Here is a 19528-nt window from a genome sequence, read left to right as displayed (position 1 = left end):
CTTATGATAAAGGGACAAATTGAAAATGAATCATATACATTAGTTAATGTTTATGCCCCCAATGAGAGACATAGAGAGTTTTTTATGGAATTATTTAAAGAAATAGAGGAGTTTAGGGAGGGGCATCTTATTTTAGCTGGGGATTTTAATATGGTAATGGATAATAGAGTGGATAGGTCAAACCCCACTAATGCGGAAAAGAGAAATAATATTACTATACTGAATAAACTAGTAAAAGAAAAAGATTATGTAGATTGCTGGCGTTTACTGAATGGGTCGAATCCGGGCTTGTCTTATTACTCCTCAGTTCATCATACATACTCTAGAATAGATTATATATTGGTTTCAAAAGAGTTTGCAAGTAAGGTATGTAAAATGGAAATGGGGGTAATAAAGGTAACAGACCATGCATTGCTAAGTTTAGAGTTCACAGTCAGAAAGAATTATAAAGAAGCGTTTAGGTGGAAATTAAACACAAAACTTTTGAAGTACAATAAAGTGGTAGAAAAAATGCAAAGAGAACTGACAGAGACTTGGGAAATTAATGAGAAGGGAGGAACGTCAAGGGCAGTAGTTTGGGATACCATGAAGGCAGTAACAAGAGGGATATGTATTAGAGAAATGTGCAATTTAAGGAGGCAACAAATAGCAGAGCAGGATTGGAGGAAGAGATTAAGAAATTGGAGAAAGATTATTGGCAATTTAAAAATAAATATAAATTAATAGAAATACAAGCAAAGAAAAAGCAATTAGAAAATTTAAATTTAGAGGAAGTTCAGAAAAAATTAATATATATGAAAAGGGAGTATTTTGAAAACAGCGATAGAAACTCTAGATTGCTTGCCAGACTCACACAAAAGGAAAAAGCCAGGAATGGGATAGGAATATTGAAGGATAAACAAGGGAATTATTGTCATATAATGAAGGGTAAAATAAAAAATTTCCAAGAATTTTATCAAGAATTGTATAAGGGTAAGGACACTCAAAAACAGAAGTTGGAAGCTTATATAGAAAATTATATAAAGAAGGGAATAAAAATAGAACATAAAGAGTTAATGGAGAAGGTAATAACGCAAAGAGACGTAGAAGAAGTAATTGAGAATTTGAAAGTGGGTAAATCACCAGGGGTAGATGGTTTAGGCTCAGAATATTATAAGGTTTTTAAGACTTTTTTAGTACCGAAATTATTGAAGCTGTACAACTCCATATTGGAAGGAGAAAGAACACCAGAATCATGGGAACATTCATTAATAATTTTAATACCAAAATCAGACAAAGATTTGATTGTCCCTGATTCATATAGACCTATTTCATTAATAAACCAAGATGCTAAAAAAATTTCAACTATTTTAGCAAGGCGGTTGAACAAATTTATAGATGAATACATAGGGGAGGATCAATGTGGATTTGTAGCAGGCAGACAAATGCACAATTTAGTGGGAAGAGTTTTAAATGTAATACAGGTGAGAAATAAGTCTAAGGTTAAAGCTGGAATTTTGGCATTGGATATTTTTAAGGCTTTTGACTGTTTGAGCTGGCAAGCTTTAAAGATGGTGTTAAATAAAATGGGATTTGGAAATAATTTTAAAGCTATAATAGAATAGTTGTACTCTCAAAATACAGCTGTAGTGGTAGTGAATGATGGTGTGACGGATAAGATACGACTAGCCAGAGGGACAAGGCAAGGATGTCCACTCTCGCCAGTCCTGTTTGTAATGGTAATGGAATTATTGGCGAATGCAATACGAGAAGATGAGGAGATTGAAGGAATAGGTAGAATGAAAAAAATTAAATTGAATATGTTTGCAGATGACACGCTGCTAACTATTAAGAATCCAATAGAAAAGATGGGGAGAATTAAACCGCAATTGAGAGAATTTGAGGATATTACTGGGTTAAGAATAAACTGGTCCAAATCAGAAATGATGCTGTTTAATTATACTAAAAAGGAAGAGAAGGATTGGGAGGAAAAGGGAAGAGAAATGAGAGTTAAGAATCAGATTAAATATTTGGGAATAAAAATTACGCAGAAGTTAGAGAGTTTAGAGAAAGAGAATTTAAATGTGTTAAAAAAAGAAATTTTAGCAAAATTGGAAAAATATAAAATTTTAAATTTATCCTGGTTTGGAAGAATAGCATTAATAAAAATGAAGATTTTAGCAAAGATTAATTTTGTGTTTAGGATGCTACCAATAAAAATTTCAGAATTAGAGATAAAAAGTTGGCAAAGTATTATATATAATTATTGTAATGGTGATAAGAAAGTGAGGGTAAATAAAAGTAAATGGTATTTAAGTCAAAAAAAGGGAGGATTGGGTCTCCCAAATATTAAACTATATTATGTAGCTAACAGATTAAGACATATTGTGGAGGCAATTACAGGAATAGGAGAATTAGATTGGATGGAGGATAAAACTACAAGTAATATAGAGATTAATCTGGAAAATGTATTTTTTAGGGAAGGGAAAAAAATGGGTAGAAAGTATAGATAACTCGCTTTTGAGGTCTCACTGGGAAATTTGGAGTAAATATAAAGGGGAGCTGCTTCCGAGCAGCTCCCCTTTGTCACCGGTAATAATGTTAAAGAATTTCCCGGAGGAATTAAGGAGTAGATTAAGTAAAGTTTTAATAGAAAAAAATAAAATGAAATTAAGGGAATGGTTAAGAGGAACGAATACAAGAGAGGATATGGAAGAGATCCTTAAAGATAAAAAATTAACTTGGTTAAATTATTGGCAATTAGAACAGTGGACTAAAAAGTGGGTAAGAGATAACAGAGATTGTAGAGAATTGACGAAGTTTGAGGAATTAATAGTTAAGAAAGAAAATGATAGGGAGAAAAGAACAGTGTTAAAAGGGTTGATGAGTGAAATATATAGAATACTGGTGGAGAAAGGGTTGATGGATAATTCGGGCAAAACGGTTTGGGAGACAGATTTGAATGTACAAATAGGACAACAGGGCTGGGAGGGACTATGGAAACAAAGAGCGTTGAGAAATATGTCAGTAAGAATAAAAGAGAATTATTTTAAAATTATATGGAGGTGGTACCTAACTCCGGTTAGATTGAATAAGATAAATAATCAGCAATCAGCAAACTGTTGGAGAGGATGTGGGGGTAAAGGAACGTATTTACATATGTGGTGGGAATGCAACTATGTTCAAAAATTTTGGAAGATGGTATTTTTGGAGATTGAAGAAATTGTGGGAAATGAAGATAAAACGAACACCAAAAGTTGCATTACTGTCACTATTTGAAGATTTAAAATGTAAAAAGGAAATCAAGGAATTGATAATGAATTTGCTGACTGCAGCAAGATTGATTGTAGCTAGGAACTGGAAGATTCAAGGGGAATATTCTATTGAAGAAGTATGGGACATAGCTATTAATGATAAATTGACATGTAATATTAAATGGAGAAGAGGTTTAGCTAAATCAAATGATTTTGAAGGAATTTGGAAACAGTTCCTAATATTTGTGTTTTCTAAGGGAAGTGGGAAACCACCAGCAGAAGAAAGTATGAGATTTTGGAATCAGGAATGAGATCCCGAGGTGGGGGGTGCACTTGTATGTTAATTTTGATTACGTTAAGATATTATGTATTCAACATTTCAATATTATGTAGTATGTTATGTTTTTTTATTTCTTTTTGTGATAATGTAAATGTGTATGTTTAAGTATTGTAGGGGGAAAAATTATATATATATATATATATATATATATATATATATATATATATAAAAATCTACACCAAGCAGGATATTGAACTATGAAAGCGGTATATAAAAGGCAGGAGCCACACTACTGCTTTATAGTGGCATTGAAATGCACTGACAACTGTTGCGGCCCATTGACATATACCATTTACCGCTTTCATAGTGCTACATCCTGCTTGGTGAAGATTAGGCCCAAACGTTCATCTAGTGCAACATTCTGTTCACACAGTGGCCAACCAGCTGCCTGTGAGAAACTGACAAGTAGGTGAATGACCTGCTACTTGCAAAGCTTTGCTGGTTGTGCTGTCCCCACCCCCACTTTGGTTACAATGTAGGGTGACCCTATGAAAAGGAGGTCAGGGCTCCTGTATCTTTAACAGTTGCACAGAAAAGGGAATTTCAGCAGGTGTCATTTGTATATATGGAAAACCTGGTGAAATTCCCTCTTCATCACCGCAGTTAAAGCTGCAGGAGCTATACTAGAGTGACCAGATTTAAAAGAGGGCAGGGCACCTGCAGCTTTAACTGTTCTGAGGAAGAGGAAATTTCCCCAGGTTCTTCATATATACAAATGACACCTGCTGAAATTTCCTTTTCAGTACAACTGTTAAAGATACTGGAGCCCTGTCCTCCTTTTCATATGGTCACCCTATTACAATGGGAGAAAAAAAATACCTACCCCAGTTTCAGACTGGCATAGTTAATGGGCCTGAACTAGGGTTGTGTTGAGGAAGTGGGGGGGCTTTGGATCCAGTGGACCCATGGCCACCCCTGATGTGCCTGACATGCCCCCAGACCACCCCAAATTGGCTTCTACTGATGCTTATGTTTCTGCTCAAAGTATTGGTGTGGCCTGCAGAGCTTTCTGGGGAAACTCCTTTCAACAACATATAAATCCACTGTGATTCTAAAGATCAGAAATGCTGAAAATAAATGTATAGCTCCTCCTCCCTTAGTTTCTTGAAGGAGAGCAACAAAACATAAAACCTGGGAAAATAATTTAAAATTGAAATACACCAGATATAAGTTTTAAGCTATGCTTTATTTCAGGGAAACTACAATTATAAATGAAACAGTCTGTTATTTAAAATAACAGTCCTCCTAAATTACCTACTAGCTTCTTGGAAATTAACGCAGATGGATCTTCAGAGCCCTTATGACAGCTAAAAGACTTACTGTATACTATCATATTGGAAAGACAAATTCACACCTCCCATAATGCAATGGATCAAGGACCTAATAACATTATCAACTTTTGAACAGGTGTTTTTTAGACGCAACTTGCAAGTGGATAAATAAATGGATATCTGGTCTGATTTTCTTAAAACGTTTGTATAACTCTCTCCCTTTTTTTTTTAATGAACAGTAGATATGATAGGAAATGACAATAATCTTATATACGTAATGTATGGTGTTTTTTCATTTTCACAATGTATTTTCTGTTCTGTTTATTTGATATTCACAATTTTTTAAAAATATAAAAATTAAAAAAAATCTAAAAAGCAGAAACAGAGAAGGGAAATTTTATTCCTCCCCCTTCTGTTTAGTTTAATATAAGTGGCACTGAACTGTAAAGGAAGAAAGGGTTGACATCATCTGTAATATCTAATATCAGTCAAAAGTCTGGAAGGCTGCCATCATGCTAATATTAAGGTGGAAAGCTCACATTGCCAGAAGACAGCAAGATTTTAGTATTTCTAAGTATGCTTTAAAAGCACAGTAAGTTTTTTTTTAAAACAACAACAACAACTGATCAGTAAACTACTTAATCAGAACAGTCCTTCCTCAGGATTTTTACCTTCAAGTCTTTCAAATTACAAAACAACTTACTTTGAAAGGCAGGGCGGAGTTGTAATTCTCTGGTATCTCCCAAGAGAGTAATACTGATGTCTTCATCACTGCTTTGACATGAAAATTTTTTGCAAACACTGCTGGAAAAGCAAAAGCAATGTATTTAACGTACATCTTGTCCTTTGGATCCCTTCCCATGTCCACCATAAACACATCCAACAATTCCCCTACCTGCTTTTTGAAACCATATGCCATGCCATTCTTACAAATGAGAACTCCAAATGTTATATTTTTCTTACCTGCGATTTTTATGTAGATGAGAGCCAGACTTGCCTGATATGGGATAACTGAATTCTAATGAATCCAAAACACATGAAGATTTCCATACTTTACCTCTGGTGTTAGTTGAAACTATTTATACGATGGTTTGGTCAATTTTAATTACAGCTTCAAAAATAGCGATATCCAAAGACCAAGATTCCTTTAAAAGACAAGCCACAAGTAGACAAATCCTACCTTGATCCACAGGTAGTGTCCTGAACTGGACACTGGGACTATATGGACCGGGCCCTTTGCTTGTGTGTGCACGTATTTTTACATCATATGTGGTATCTGGTTTTAAGCCCGAAAGTGTCATAATCGTATCAGCAGGAACAACAGGGACTTCTGTTTGGTGATGTGCCACATTGATATCCCTGTACTGCAGGGTATATTTGGTGATAATACCATTTCTCTCCGATAAGATGGGTGGTTGCCAAGTTAGCTGAACTGAAGCTGAGGTGGCACTTTCCGAATGTAGGTTTTGAGGGAATCCACTTGGTAGATCTTCCGGAATTGAAATTTCTTTTACCATCTCCTCCCCAAAGCCTACTTTATTTCTAGCTGAAAGCCTGAAGATATAAGAAGTCCCTTTGTGAATATCTGTAGCTGTGAAGTGGTCGTCTTTATCGGTAAAATCCCTTGTCGTAAATGCATCCATGTCTTTGCGGCCAAACCTCAGGCGGTACCCTTGCAGAGGGCCATATGTGTCGACAGGTGGGTGCCACTGAATTAGAGCTGTACTCATTTGTGTGTGGCTAATTACAAGCCGAGGTTTTCCTGGAACTGCAATACAATATTATTTTAGCATGGAATGCAGCTGCATTAACCTTTTCTAACATTGCATGAAATTTATGTTTCTTTAAGAGTTTCTTATGTGACAGACACAAACTTTCACCCCTATTCGTGAAGTATTCATTTAGGCAGTACAACAGACTTGGGCAATAGCTCTCTATATTCCATGCCTCCTTTCTCTAGTGTCCAACTACAGAGAAAAACGGATGAGCAGAGATCCTGTTGGCATGAAGCCAAGCAACCTATACGTCTGATACTACAATTGCTACATATGTAGATATATATTTTAAAGTGCAATCTAACAAACATTCCTGATAATGGATTCACATGTTGGATACAGTCAGAGTTCAGTGGTAGAATACATGCTTTACTTAAAAATGACCCCAGATTTAATCCCCACACCTCTAGATAGGGCTGGAAAAGACTCCTGCCTCAATGCGCTGTTGCTAGTCAGTGTAGACAGTTCTGAACTAGATGACCCAAAGGCCAGACTCAGAATAAGGAAGCTTCCTATGTTTGCATGGCAAAGTTTCAAAATGGTTAATTTCAGATGTCACATTTCCAGTCTAATAAACCATGGTTTATTGGACCAGGTTTGATGTCCTAGTTTGGAAGGAGCTCTTAAACCACAGTTTCCTGGGTTGGGCATGATGGGAGACAGTTGTTTTAGAAACCAAGATATCTTCACCAAAGGTTGATGGCTGAGATGAGAAGGGGAGGGGAGGGGGAGGGAGGGGAGGAACAAGAAGGAAACAGGTGGACATGCAGCTTGTTCTCGATCTGATAAATTATAATGTATTGGGCTGAGATTGTGATGTCAAATTGGACTGTTGAAGCTTATATGAATCAAGAGCCAGTATATGGGTGTAGGTGTGTATAGAGAGTACCATATATATATATATATATATATATATATATATATATATATATATATATTTGGCACTAGCATTACTGTATACTAGTGCTGAATAGGTTACCAGTTGATTACATCTCTCTCTCTCTCTCACTCTGTGTGTGTGCGTGTGTGTGTGTGTGTGTGTGTGTGTGTGTGTGTGTATCGAGGTCTTTTGGACCAGTGGGCACATTTCAAATTTTGAGAGTACAAAATGGCTACCATGAATGCAGCTTGCCCATTCATAAAAGGCCTACCATATCACAAACACATATTTTCCGGAAGGCAAACTAGTGAGGCTGAAAAATAATAATGCCCAAGAACCTAAGTAGAAGGCAGTGGTGGGGCAAGAGTTCCAAAACACAAAATCAATCTTTTGAACCCACAGTTTTCTCCTCCAACACTCATTTCAAAGAAGACAAACTGTACTACCAAAAGGGCTAGTATAATCATGTTCTTGGCCAAGTGGGATCTGAATGCCAAATTCCATATTTGAACCCACAAAGCACAGGCAAAACACGCAGCCATACCACACAACCACAACCCCCCCCAAAAAAAAACACACAAGAAAAATCTCAAGGCAAAATAAACACACACAAAACAGGCAAAGCAAAAACCACCTAACCCCAGCAGCTTACACAAAACACATACCACACCCATCCAAACAGTTAATGCACATACATGACAGTGGGAAACACACAAGCAACTCTCCCATAGCATAGGCAAAATGCTCCCTGCCACTCTCTCTAGTCCCTAGGACTCCCCCTGCCACTCCTAGCGTATGGTTCTCTGGGTTCCTGGACTTATTTCAACATAAAGCACTGGGCTGCAGCCACCTGCCGTTGTTATTTTTCAAAGAATCCCTTTTGGGTCTATGTGGGGAGGAGAGGCATTCTTGGAAACAAGGATGAAGTTGGAGGCTGCTGCTTCACTTTGCAGCGTGCCAACTTCCTGGTTTGAAAAGAAGTTTTAAAGTTTTTATTATTTTTACACATGAGGTGAAGCATGGATCATAGCTGGTGCCAAGGAAAGTGTGGCTCTCCACTAAAGTACTGGAGTGCTTCTGTTCAGGGTCCCAGCAACTTCACTCCATCCCCTCTGGTTTTCCTTCCTCCTCCAAGATGGTAAGTATTCTGTGCCTTTTAAGCAGGCTCATTCATCATCGGACTGTTTGGGTATGTGTGTCTCCATTTGGGGTTTCTTTCTTAATTTTGGCATTTTGATGGTTTGGGGTGGGAAAATTTGTGCAATGTCAGCTACAGTAAATTATTTGCTACATTTATTTCTATGGTAGCTGTCATGACCCTCCCCGGCAACTTATTAAAATAGTTTGAACAATGGCACCATTGTGTCTACATTTTTATATCTATGTGTCTTTTCCCCCCTCTGCCCTTTTCAGCCACTCTATTCTATTCCATCAGCCCCCTCCACGACTCCCATACACTGGTTGTCATTTTTCCCCTCAGTCAGTCAACATTCTGTGACACTGAGTCCTTATGGTTTACAGGGATGGGGTCTCTCTCTTAGTTTATTTCCCTAAAGATTTTGGGAGTACCTGCAAATCTTGGGATTACCCCAAGTCGGCTGATACCTCTCTATTGTACATGGCTGATGCCATTTTGGTTACAGTTCTGCAAACATGGGAAGACTTGAATAGGAAATAAGAGGGAATGATTGCTTTCTGAAAATTCTGGGAACTCCCATGAGCCTGCCAACAATACATGAATTATATGTCTTATAGCTATTTCCCACCTGTTTCCCACTGCTAATGCCTTATTCTTGTGCAAATAGAATCCTGTGCATTTTATAAGTTTCCTCTTTCCTTTCCAATGTCTGAAGTATATCTCCCTGATTAGTTCTGACTTTTCCCTGCTGCTGCATAAAAGGAGTCGGCTACAGAGCTGAGAAAAGACAATAGATGTGTATTTCAGGCCATATTTTTCATTGTATTATAACTATCATCGAAACCAATGGAGCATAAGCAAAAGCAGGAGAGTCCACATAAATAGAATAATAACTCCTTCAGATTTCAAGGAGGAAAGGCTGCGGGAAGCTGTCACTAAATTATTTATGCCATAAATTGCTTTTACTCTTGTGGTGGCCCTCATGTTTAAGACTATTAAAAAAAACACCTTGATCAACTGTGTCTTTTTTTCAAAGAGAGAGAGAGAGAGAGAGACTTTCTCTATGGCAGAAATAATAAACTGCTAACATAAAAAGGGGTTATCAGAGATTACACGTATTTGGTCCAATATCCTGTGAATTATAGTGGCTAGGATCCAGCAACAGATCACAACTAACCAGGACAGAACTTCTCCTGCACAAATGCCATTGAAATTAATGGGTGTTATGCAAGACTGCAGCAATTCAGTTTTTAATTACAAATAAAGGGGGTAGTGTCTCACATTTTGAAAAAGTGAGGTACAAGCCTTTTAATTAAAGGGGAGAGCAATCCTATGGTCCCTGGGAGGGGGACTGAGTTTCAATCCTCTTCCCCCACCCCCTCTCAGCCACCATGGAAATAAGCGCGCCACCTGCTTCCCGAGGTTGCAGATGTGGCCTTGAAGGGAAGGAGAAAGGGGCGTTCTGGTGGGCAGGGAGGGGAGGGAAGAGGCCAGAATGCAAGGAATCAAATGACTTCTCTAGCCCCAGCCCACCTCCACCAGCGCACCCTATCTAGATGGGCTCAAAGGGGGGAAAAACATTTAAAAGGAGGGTGAAAATGTGAAAATTGTCTCTACCGTTCCTCCTGTCCTCCCAGCAGCAGGACATTGGATAGGCAGAAGCTTCCAGTATCGGAAGCTTCCTACTAAGGGGATTAATCAAAGGAAGTTGAATGATTGATCACTGCTTTGATACAGGGGCTATGGATACAATCTATTTAAAAACAAATACATCTGCAGACAGTTCTCCTGAACAAGCACCCAGTTCTTTCCCTCCCTCTCCCCCTACCCTCATTCATTCATTCAAATAGCTACACTCTCAATCCTTATTTAGTGTCTGGTCAAAGCTAGAGATATGTGAGCTGAAGTAATTCGGACAAGTCTGAAATATCCATAGAAGGATGCAAACGCTAGATTTAAAGTTTTTGAGAGGATAGGCTGATGATTTTAGTCAACTCTGCTTCTCTGGGTTCTGTAGTATTTAACACATGTGAAATACTAAGAACCCAGAGAAACAGAGTCAACTAAAACTGTTAACCCATCCTCTCACCAACTTTAAACTGAGGTATTGCATCCTTCTGTTGCCCTTACGTTTAGGCTGGGATCCAAAGATCCATACTACAAGTTCCATAGGCTCAAGAGGGATATACATTTAATATGGTGTCTCATTTAATTGAAATGGGCACTATCTTAGCAGCTAAAAGAGGGATTTGTGTTTCTTGAACAGCAGCCTCCATGCCAAAGTCTTCTTGAACTTGTGACATGGCATGGGGTTTTACTGTACAACGCAGGGCCGGGGGGTGGGAGGCAACAGAAGCAATATGAGCTTAAATTCAGAAAGGATCAAAGCACACAATGTTGGTTTAAAGGTTTCATGATAAAGAAAAAGATCTCCAAATATTAACCTGCACCAGTGGTAGATACTAGTCTGGGCTTGCTCCGTGCTCCATCCCCTTTGGTTGTATAGGCTGTCACAGTGAGAGAGTATGTTGTCTCAGGTTGTAGTCCAGATATGGTCATTTCCTAAAATGAAGTCATGAAAAAAAGGGAAAAAGAACCAGAACACGCGTTAAAATAAATGTACTACAAAATCACAAAAGTTTCATCATGTTGTGACGCAATTGCATTCAGTGCATACGGCTTCCGTGCTACCTGCAGTGATAGCAAGCTTTTGGGAGTACCAGAAGAGGAACCTGGTGGGGGAGGCTTTGCATTGAAGCAATACGCATGGCAACTTTTCTGAGCAGCATGCCCTGGGTGGTTTTATCAAGCATAAGGCCCAAAGGCTGAGTAAACTGTACTAATGGGGGAGGGGAGGTGGGAACGCACTTCCTTAAAATTATTAATATTGTAGAATGAGTGCAGTTATGGGGTGGTGGGTGGAAATCAGAAGTAGTTTGACCCAGATATTTACTAGCCATTATTAACAGAGCAATAAAAACATTAGCTTTACACTGGAGAACACTTGTGTTACAACTGCTAAAGCAGCCTTCCCCAAACTGGTGCTTTCAGATGTTTTGGAGTACAACGTCCATCAAGCCCATCTAGCATGCCCAATGCTTAAAGCTGATGAGAATTGAGGTCTAAAATATCTGGAGGGCTCTTCTAAACATGCACAGGATTGTGCTTTAGTAGGGTGACCATATGAAAAGGACAGGACTCCTGTATCTTTAACAGTTGTATTGAAAAGGGAATTTCAGCAGGTGTCATTTGTATATATGGAGAACCTGGTGAAATTTCCTTTTCATCACAATAGTTAAAGCAGCAGGTGCCCTCTTTTAAATCTGTTCACTCTAGTATAGCTCCTGCACTTTAACTGTTGTGATGAAGAGGGAATTTCGCCAGGTTCTCCATATATGCAAATGACACCTGCTGAAATTCCCTTTTCTATGCAACTGTTAAAGATACAGGAGCCCTGTCCTCCTTTTCATATGGTCACCCTAGCTGTAGAATAATTTCCATTTAATAATGAAAAATAAAGAAGACACTTTTATTAAAGCTGTGTTGATAAAGTGACTCTCAGTGTTTGAGTAATCTGTTATTTAAAATCTAAAAGAGCCATTAAACATAATTTGAAAATTTGGTTTCAAGAAACAAGAGAAGCTTCAAACGGCATTCATTCCTATAAATGTCTACTCAGAAGTAAGCCCCTTTGAGTTTAATGGAACTTACTCCCAACTAAGTGAATAAAGAATTGCCTAAAAACACACAATAACAAGAAGGGGCTAAAGATTAAAGCATGTTTGAAACTGGTTATATATCAGAAAAATCAAACTGATAGTCACTGATGAGAGTAATGAGAAAATAAAGTGAAAAGAAGTGCGAACTAATTACATTTCATTTGCAGAGTGGATAGCAAGAGCATGATCTAGACCAAATTAAGCCCTTAAGTCCCACTTATTTCAATAAAGAATTAAGTATGTGCTTAATACAAACATACTCCCACTGATACACAAAAAAACTTAAGTTTGGCTGGATCACGTCTCTCCATTATAGTTTATGTATTTTATAATTTATATACTATGCTCCAATTTGAATTTGCAAAATAAGACAACAGTCTCAGTTTCAAAATCTGCACTAGTTTCATGAGCCAGGGGGAGGTGGGATGGCAACATTGACAACTGCACCTTTTTAAAAACATGGCAGTTACCAAACGAGCAGCTTAATGCACTCAGAGCACCCATATGTAGAAAACTTCCATTTGGCTCAATACAGCTTTGTTTTCACCCCTTTCTCATCTGCTGAGGCATATTTCATTTATTTATTTTATTTTAAATGGTTTTTACGACACTTTAAAGGGAAACAATTGTGCATGGATAGCACAATTGGCTGCCAGGGGAATTGGAGACCACATCTCCTATCCGACTGTCATTATTTAAAAAATGACAACAAGACAGTAGAACTTATCTATGCTCAGAAGCTCGGAAACCATGCATCAGAAGAGAGGGATTTCTGGGTAGATATGGGAAGTGTGTAAAGATCTTCCTTTCCCCCAACAGCAAGGGCGTACGTGTGCAAAGCATGTATAACTCTGCTTTACTGAGCCCTATGGGAATCCTCCATATGTGGGTATTATGCTGACCCAGAGAGTCAGCATAACTCTGCCATAACTCTGGCAGTAAGGGCTGGGCTCAGAAATATGTTCTTCAAGTTATATGAAAAATGCTAGTGTGAGAGCAGAATCTCAACTATGAGAACAACTATCCAGTAAGATAACAAGTGGTGCTAATGGAAGAGAAAAATGCATTCAATAATATATTTGGAAAATCCAATTCAAGGTCTTCTGTCAACAGTCCTATCAAGCACTTGGAATAAATCCTTTGGAAGTATAGTCACAAAACATTTGTATGGTCAAATTATTTTGAAAAGAAATTTTGTCTTTCAAAGATTAAATGTGGCAGACTGAGATTTGAACACATATTGCAGCATCCACAAGAATATGATGTATGTGGATATTCACCATGAGTTGACTGACTGACAGGCAGTTTCACTGGGTGGAGGGTGGGAACTGGAATGTAAATGATCCACCCTCAATTCCTGGGATTTCAATTACAAGTGGAAAAGACAGAATGGGCAGGGGGGAAAGTACAAATAAAGAAGTAGCTCTTTAAATAGTGATGATGATATATTGACTGATAATGATGAAAGTGATAGTCTTGCCTGCAATAAAGCTGTTTAAACACCACTAGCATTCATTGTATATTTTCACAAATATACATTTAATATGGTGTCTTGTTTAATTGAAATGGGCACTATGTTAGTAGCTAAAAGAAACAATTTGTTTTACAGCAAATACTGAATGCTTGAAGGGTGCTGAGTTATTAAGCCAATGGAAATGATAAATGGTTTGTCTCCTTTACAAAAAGTTTATATGAGTGCACTACAAGATAAAATTAGTGACAGCCACCGAAAGGACTAGTATGCAGATTCAACACACTTAGAAAAATTCAGCATTGTGCCAAATCACAAGAAAAGAAAAGAATAAGAGGGCAGAAAAAAAGGCCACAGGTGATGAAATAAGGTGTTAATTCATGCACATGTGCAAACAACCCAAAATAAAGGTTAAAGCAGAACAGAAAAAGCCACCACACTCTTTGTTTGGCCAGTCAGTTTTTACTCACATGTTCAGTAGTATCATCATATTCCCACTGATTGAGAGTAAAGAATGTTGGGAAGAAAAACAGAAAAGATGAGGAGAGACTTGTAGCCTAGTTAAGGCAACTTTTTCCTTCGTAGAAAAATTTTGTGACAACTAGCTAGTAAAATCAGCCTGAATTTCGAAACCCCGTTTCTAAAACAGGATTCAGATTTTTCCCCCAGTTTGTCACTTGTTGTCAAATTGGTACATAAAACACACACTACACTCCTTCCAGGAAAGTATAGAGACCACAGTCGGGAGTGTTGTTATTTCATAGTAATGTTTTATGACTGCATTAATTCGAGCTGCTGAGATGTAATGAAAGGCTACATTTTGTTTAATCACATGCTACTAAGCCATATTCATTTTCATTTCTATTTTACCTTGTCAAAATTAATTCGGTGCACCTGTTTAGATTAATAGAGGCAATTTATATGTGCTTGAAACTTCATATCAGTAATGAAACCTTATGACCAACAGCACTCTCTCCACTCCTTCTGTCGTTTAAGAAATGGAAACTGAACTACAACCACCACACAAAGGGTTTCAGCTTTCTTCAGGTGGGGAAAAAATCTGTTCAAAAAGGTGAGGAAGGGGCACAGCAAGATGGTTCTCTTTCTTAGAATTGCAGATTCACCAAGAACCAGAGGTAGTGACAGTTTATTCTAATTATGCTAAAAACATTGATACGAATAAGGAAAAGCGCTAGCCCACATAGTAGTTATTCAATACACACGTCAGTGAAATGGGGGGGGGGTTAAATCTCCACAGAATAAGCCATACAAATTTTATTTTCTGAGTATACTATTTTTGCAATAAATTCTTTCCAAATGGACTGTTTAATTTTGTTTAGGCTGTAAGATCGGATGGTTATGTGATAACACAATAGCCATGTTTTCATCCAGAATTAATCTTAAATGTAAGACATTTGTGGGCTTCATGGATTATGATACCAGCATAATGAACTCATATAGTATATGTCTGTGTGTGTGTGTGTAGCTTTATATATAAAATAATATATAAATACATATATCCCCCCTCTCTCTCATTAAAATTTTATATTTTCAAAGCTTCTTTAATCTGAACAAATCTTCTCTATCATCAGTTACAATTTATAAGAAAGAATAGAGTAGTTTCATACTAACAGCAATATTACATTAGGAGTATTCCTAATAATATTTAAGCCAGACATTACATTTTATTAGATCATTTATTAATTTAAACCATACTGATAAGTTTAAAGTATGTCACTAAGTTGTAAACCTAAAATATCAAGTACTAGCCTATACTGTGCATGATCCAGCCGATATGACTGTATTCAATGAAAAGATTTAAGAGCATGTTTAACCTTCCCTTTGAAATTAATAGTATTTAAAATGCTTAACATTAGTTGGATCATGTCCACAGAAATAGGAACAAATTAATGCAACAATGGCCAAATAAAACGTTCTATTGATACAGTTACTAGAAACAGTCTAGGTTATGTCTGCTGAACAATACATGGAATATTAACTATTGGTAACCTATTGATACATGTCTTATTTATACTTTATGAATGTACAAAATATGTATAGTAAGTTGATCAATTTATCATGCACATATACACAACAGTATAGCCCCAATCTAGAAATCCTTTGTATGAAGACCTCCCAGATAACTGGAAGTGTCTGTTCCGATAACAACAATCACCTAATGTGGAAAGACAAGGGAAGTCCCACCCTAAGGCTTAATCTACACCAAGCAGGATATTGCACTATGAAAGCGGTACATGGTATGTGTCAATGGGCCCCAACAGTTGTCAGTGCACCTCAATACCGCTATAAAGCAGTAGCGTGGCTCCTGCATTTTATATACTGCTTTTATAGTGCAATAGCCTGCTTGGTGTAGATTAGGCCCAAATGTGATCGGCCCTAACAATACAAATCTTCTCTTTCTGTTCAGTAGTATGAAGACACATGTCAGTAAAAATGGAGTTTTCCTCCTCCTGAAGCACCACTTAGTATGGGTTACTCTGACTTTTTGGTTCAAAAACATTCAGGACTCTTTTGGCAATACACTATTGAACAGGAAGCAAACATTCCAGTTTGCTGTCCAAAATAAAAGGCATACTTATGCTACCAATATATTGCTTCCTTGGTTGCCTAAATAGATAGAATGGGGTTAATTACCTGTGCATCAGCCAACATGATGTCCTTCAGCATGGGTTGCCCCCGAGGCTCTCCATTTTCCATCTTCACATAGTGCACCTGGTACCCTCGGATTTGACCATGCTGCTTATTGGGCACTGGTGAACGCCATGACACTTTAACAGATGTAGAGTTGACAGCCTCTACCTCGACTTTGCGAGGAGGACCACTAGGAACTGGAACACATCAGTGGATAAAAGAAGAATTACAGGCACTTGTCCCAACCAATCAGTGTCTTTTTCTTTCTTTCGTTTTTTATAGGGCAGACCCACTAAGCCTTCCTTGAAGAATACAAATGAAAACACTCAACAAAACTGCTCTACATTTCAGTGAAAAGATCAAAAACCATGACTGATGCAAAAATGGAAGAAAAAAGAGTATTAGAGAAATAGAAAAAACATGTAAAAATGTACAAAAGCCAAGGAAGATGCTTTGAGACTCAAAGCATTAAAGTACAAAGAAGTATTTTAGTAATCAAAATAATAAAAAACAAAAAGAGTCTTAAAATGTTGTTGTTTTCTGGTTATTTTTTAAAGTGGGGGGAAAAAGTTAATGGAAAATGGGCTGTTATCTTCAGTGTCCAGATATGAAAGATTTTCAGCATCCAAAATATTTTTAAAAGTGAGGAGCATCAGTTTTCCAAAACAGATATGCATGCTTTAGCGTATTCATAAAGAGTGAGTGAAAATTGGAAGAGCTAAAAATTAAGAAGAAGAAAAAAAGAGGAGGGTAAAAATCTCAAAATATTTCCATATTTTTTTTGTAAAGAAAGAAGAAAAAAATTACATGCTTATAAGAGGTAGCAGTTTAAAATGTGATTTTTTTTCATAAAAGAAGATACTTTGGTTTCAAAGCAAAACCAAAAAAACATTACACATATGCAAACATAGGCATTTTGTGTTTAAAATATTTTCTCGGGTAAAAATATGAGCGGGGGAAAGGAATATAAAGACAGCAGATTGAGAGAGAGAGTGTGTCAAACCGATGTGTTGGAAGAAACATACCATCTTCATCCGTCCGAATCAATACAGATTCACTCTCTGGGCCAGGTCCGACATCAGTGTGGGCTGTCACAGAAATCCGATATTCAGTCCATTTTTCCAACTGTTCCAAAAGATACTGTGTAGTGTCCGGAGCAATTCCCAAAATTTCATGGGGCTTCTCATCTTCTCCATCAATTCCAGAATACTTGATGGAGTAGGAAGTGATAATTCCATTCTGTTTTTCCACTGGAGGAGGCTGCCAACTTACCAAAATACTAGTGGAGCTGGGGCTGTTGCAACTAATGTCTTGAGGAGGAGCGGATGGCTCTAATTTCAGTAGTGGGTTAAAGGAGGATTTGAGTGAAAGGACAGAAGTGGTTGAAGAAGAAAAAAAATGAACAAAAGGAAAGAAAAAATAAATAAAAAAGGGCAAACCAAGGAAAAATAAAAATCACAAACTTAAAAGCAGAAACTTTAGACAATCTTATGAGCCTTGGCTTATTAAAGTGAACCAACTGAAAATGAGTTAAATAAAAAGCGAAAAGGGATGTAAGGGGAAATACATGAAAATGAGCCTCAATATATTGTTACCTACCTGTGTTTAAAATTCTTCTTGAAATAAAAACATCAAACATGATAGAACTACCGTATGTCTCTATTCATCTGTGCTCTTATCTTGTATGTTTGCACCAACATTTAGCATATCTGACACAAACTGACGAGTCTTGCTTGCATCACTATTCAAAATATTGCTTTGCACTGTACAAAATATTACTTTGTTCTAATCACTGATAAAAATCAGATCTATTTTTAATGTCAATAGATCTAAAATAATAATTTTAAAATCCATAAACGTATCACTAATTCTCTCACACACTTTCCCCCCAAACTGAGTCTGCCTGGACCAAGCCAACTACAATTAAAACTTAATTTATCCAAACTTCAGTTGTAGCCAACATAATGTAAAACATGCAGAATCAATAAGGAGATTGTGCTAGTTCAGTCAAAGATTTACCTACCATGCAAAAGTGACAGGGCTGTTGATTCTGACTGTAACTTGTACTTACCCTAGGTCCGGTCTCTCTTTTATATTTTAGCTCCTCTTGGATAAACCTTGGCTAGCAAAGAATTAAAGTCTACCAGCGATTTTATAATACATACAAAAACCTACCCCCCACTCCATACAATGCACAAACTGCTAATAAAAATAAAAGTTTGCCTACCTCCCCACAAAAGGTAAAGGTTTCTAACTAAAAGTTATGTTACATTTCATTTAAACATAATCCTTTATATCAAGGATGGGCAACTTATGGCCCCTAGATTCTTTGGCCTACAACTCCCATTAGCCCCTGCCAGCATATTTAGAGCCAGTGTGGTGTAGTGGCTAGAGTGTTGGATTGGGAGTCGGCAGATCCGGGTTCTAGTCCCCACTCAGCCTTGGAAGGTCACTGGCTGACTTTGGGCCAGTCACAGACTCTCAGCCCAACCTACCTCACAGGGTTGTTGTTGTGAGGATAAATGGAGAGGAGCAGGATTATGTATGCTGCCTTGGGTATTTTGGAGGAAAAAAGGCAGGATATATATGTAATAATAATGTAATATAATAATAATAGGAGCTATAGGACAAAACATTGAGGGAGGGGACAAGTTGCCCACCCATCCTTTATATGAAATGTTAAATTTCTTTGAAAAGTAACCCAAAAGACTGTCCATTGCTGTTTACACAAATCTGTTTACAAATCTGTTAAGTGTTTAGTCTTAGGCCATAGCTAGACCTAAGGTTTATCCCTGGATCGTCCAGGGGTCAAACCTGTTCATCTAGGTGACACACAGGGGATCCAGTGCTCAGGCAGGGGCGAACCTTGGATGATCCCAGGATAAACCTTAGGTCTAGCTGTGGCCTCTATCTGCAGCCTTGACTAGACTACTTTATATATTTGAGGAAATTTTAAACCTTGATCTCTCTCTCTCTCTCTCTCTCACACACACACACTCACACACACAAAATTCAAAACTCTCAATGTTGACTTTCTCAAGTTCTTTTT

General features: G+C 37.5%; 1 protein-coding gene across 3 annotated transcripts in view; it reads right to left on the bottom strand.

Annotated features, from left to right (window-relative positions):
- PTPRD (protein tyrosine phosphatase receptor type D) overlaps positions 1–19528 on the bottom strand; it is a 1062283-nt gene that overhangs the window by 143819 nt on the left and 898936 nt on the right. For 2 of the 3 annotated variants that reach the window (XM_063129268.1, XM_063129265.1), the window contains 6 exons: positions 17505–17810; positions 16483–16676; positions 14298–14324; positions 11082–11199; positions 6025–6612; positions 5548–5648 (listed from right to left, as the gene is read on the bottom strand). In XM_063129268.1, the coding sequence (XP_062985338.1) occupies positions 5548–5648; positions 6025–6612; positions 11082–11199; positions 14298–14324; positions 16483–16676; positions 17505–17810 (1334 nt within the window). The remainder of the gene's footprint in view (positions 1–5547; positions 5649–6024; positions 6613–11081; positions 11200–14297; positions 14325–16482; positions 16677–17504; positions 17811–19528) is intronic. The other variant, XM_063129267.1, reaches the window with a different exon arrangement.

The sequence above is a fragment of the Elgaria multicarinata genome, chromosome 6 (genome assembly GCF_023053635.1).
Source record: "Elgaria multicarinata webbii isolate HBS135686 ecotype San Diego chromosome 6, rElgMul1.1.pri, whole genome shotgun sequence".
Lineage (NCBI taxonomy): Eukaryota > Metazoa > Chordata > Lepidosauria > Squamata > Anguidae > Elgaria > Elgaria multicarinata.
This window is presented reverse-complemented; position numbering and strand designations above follow the sequence as displayed.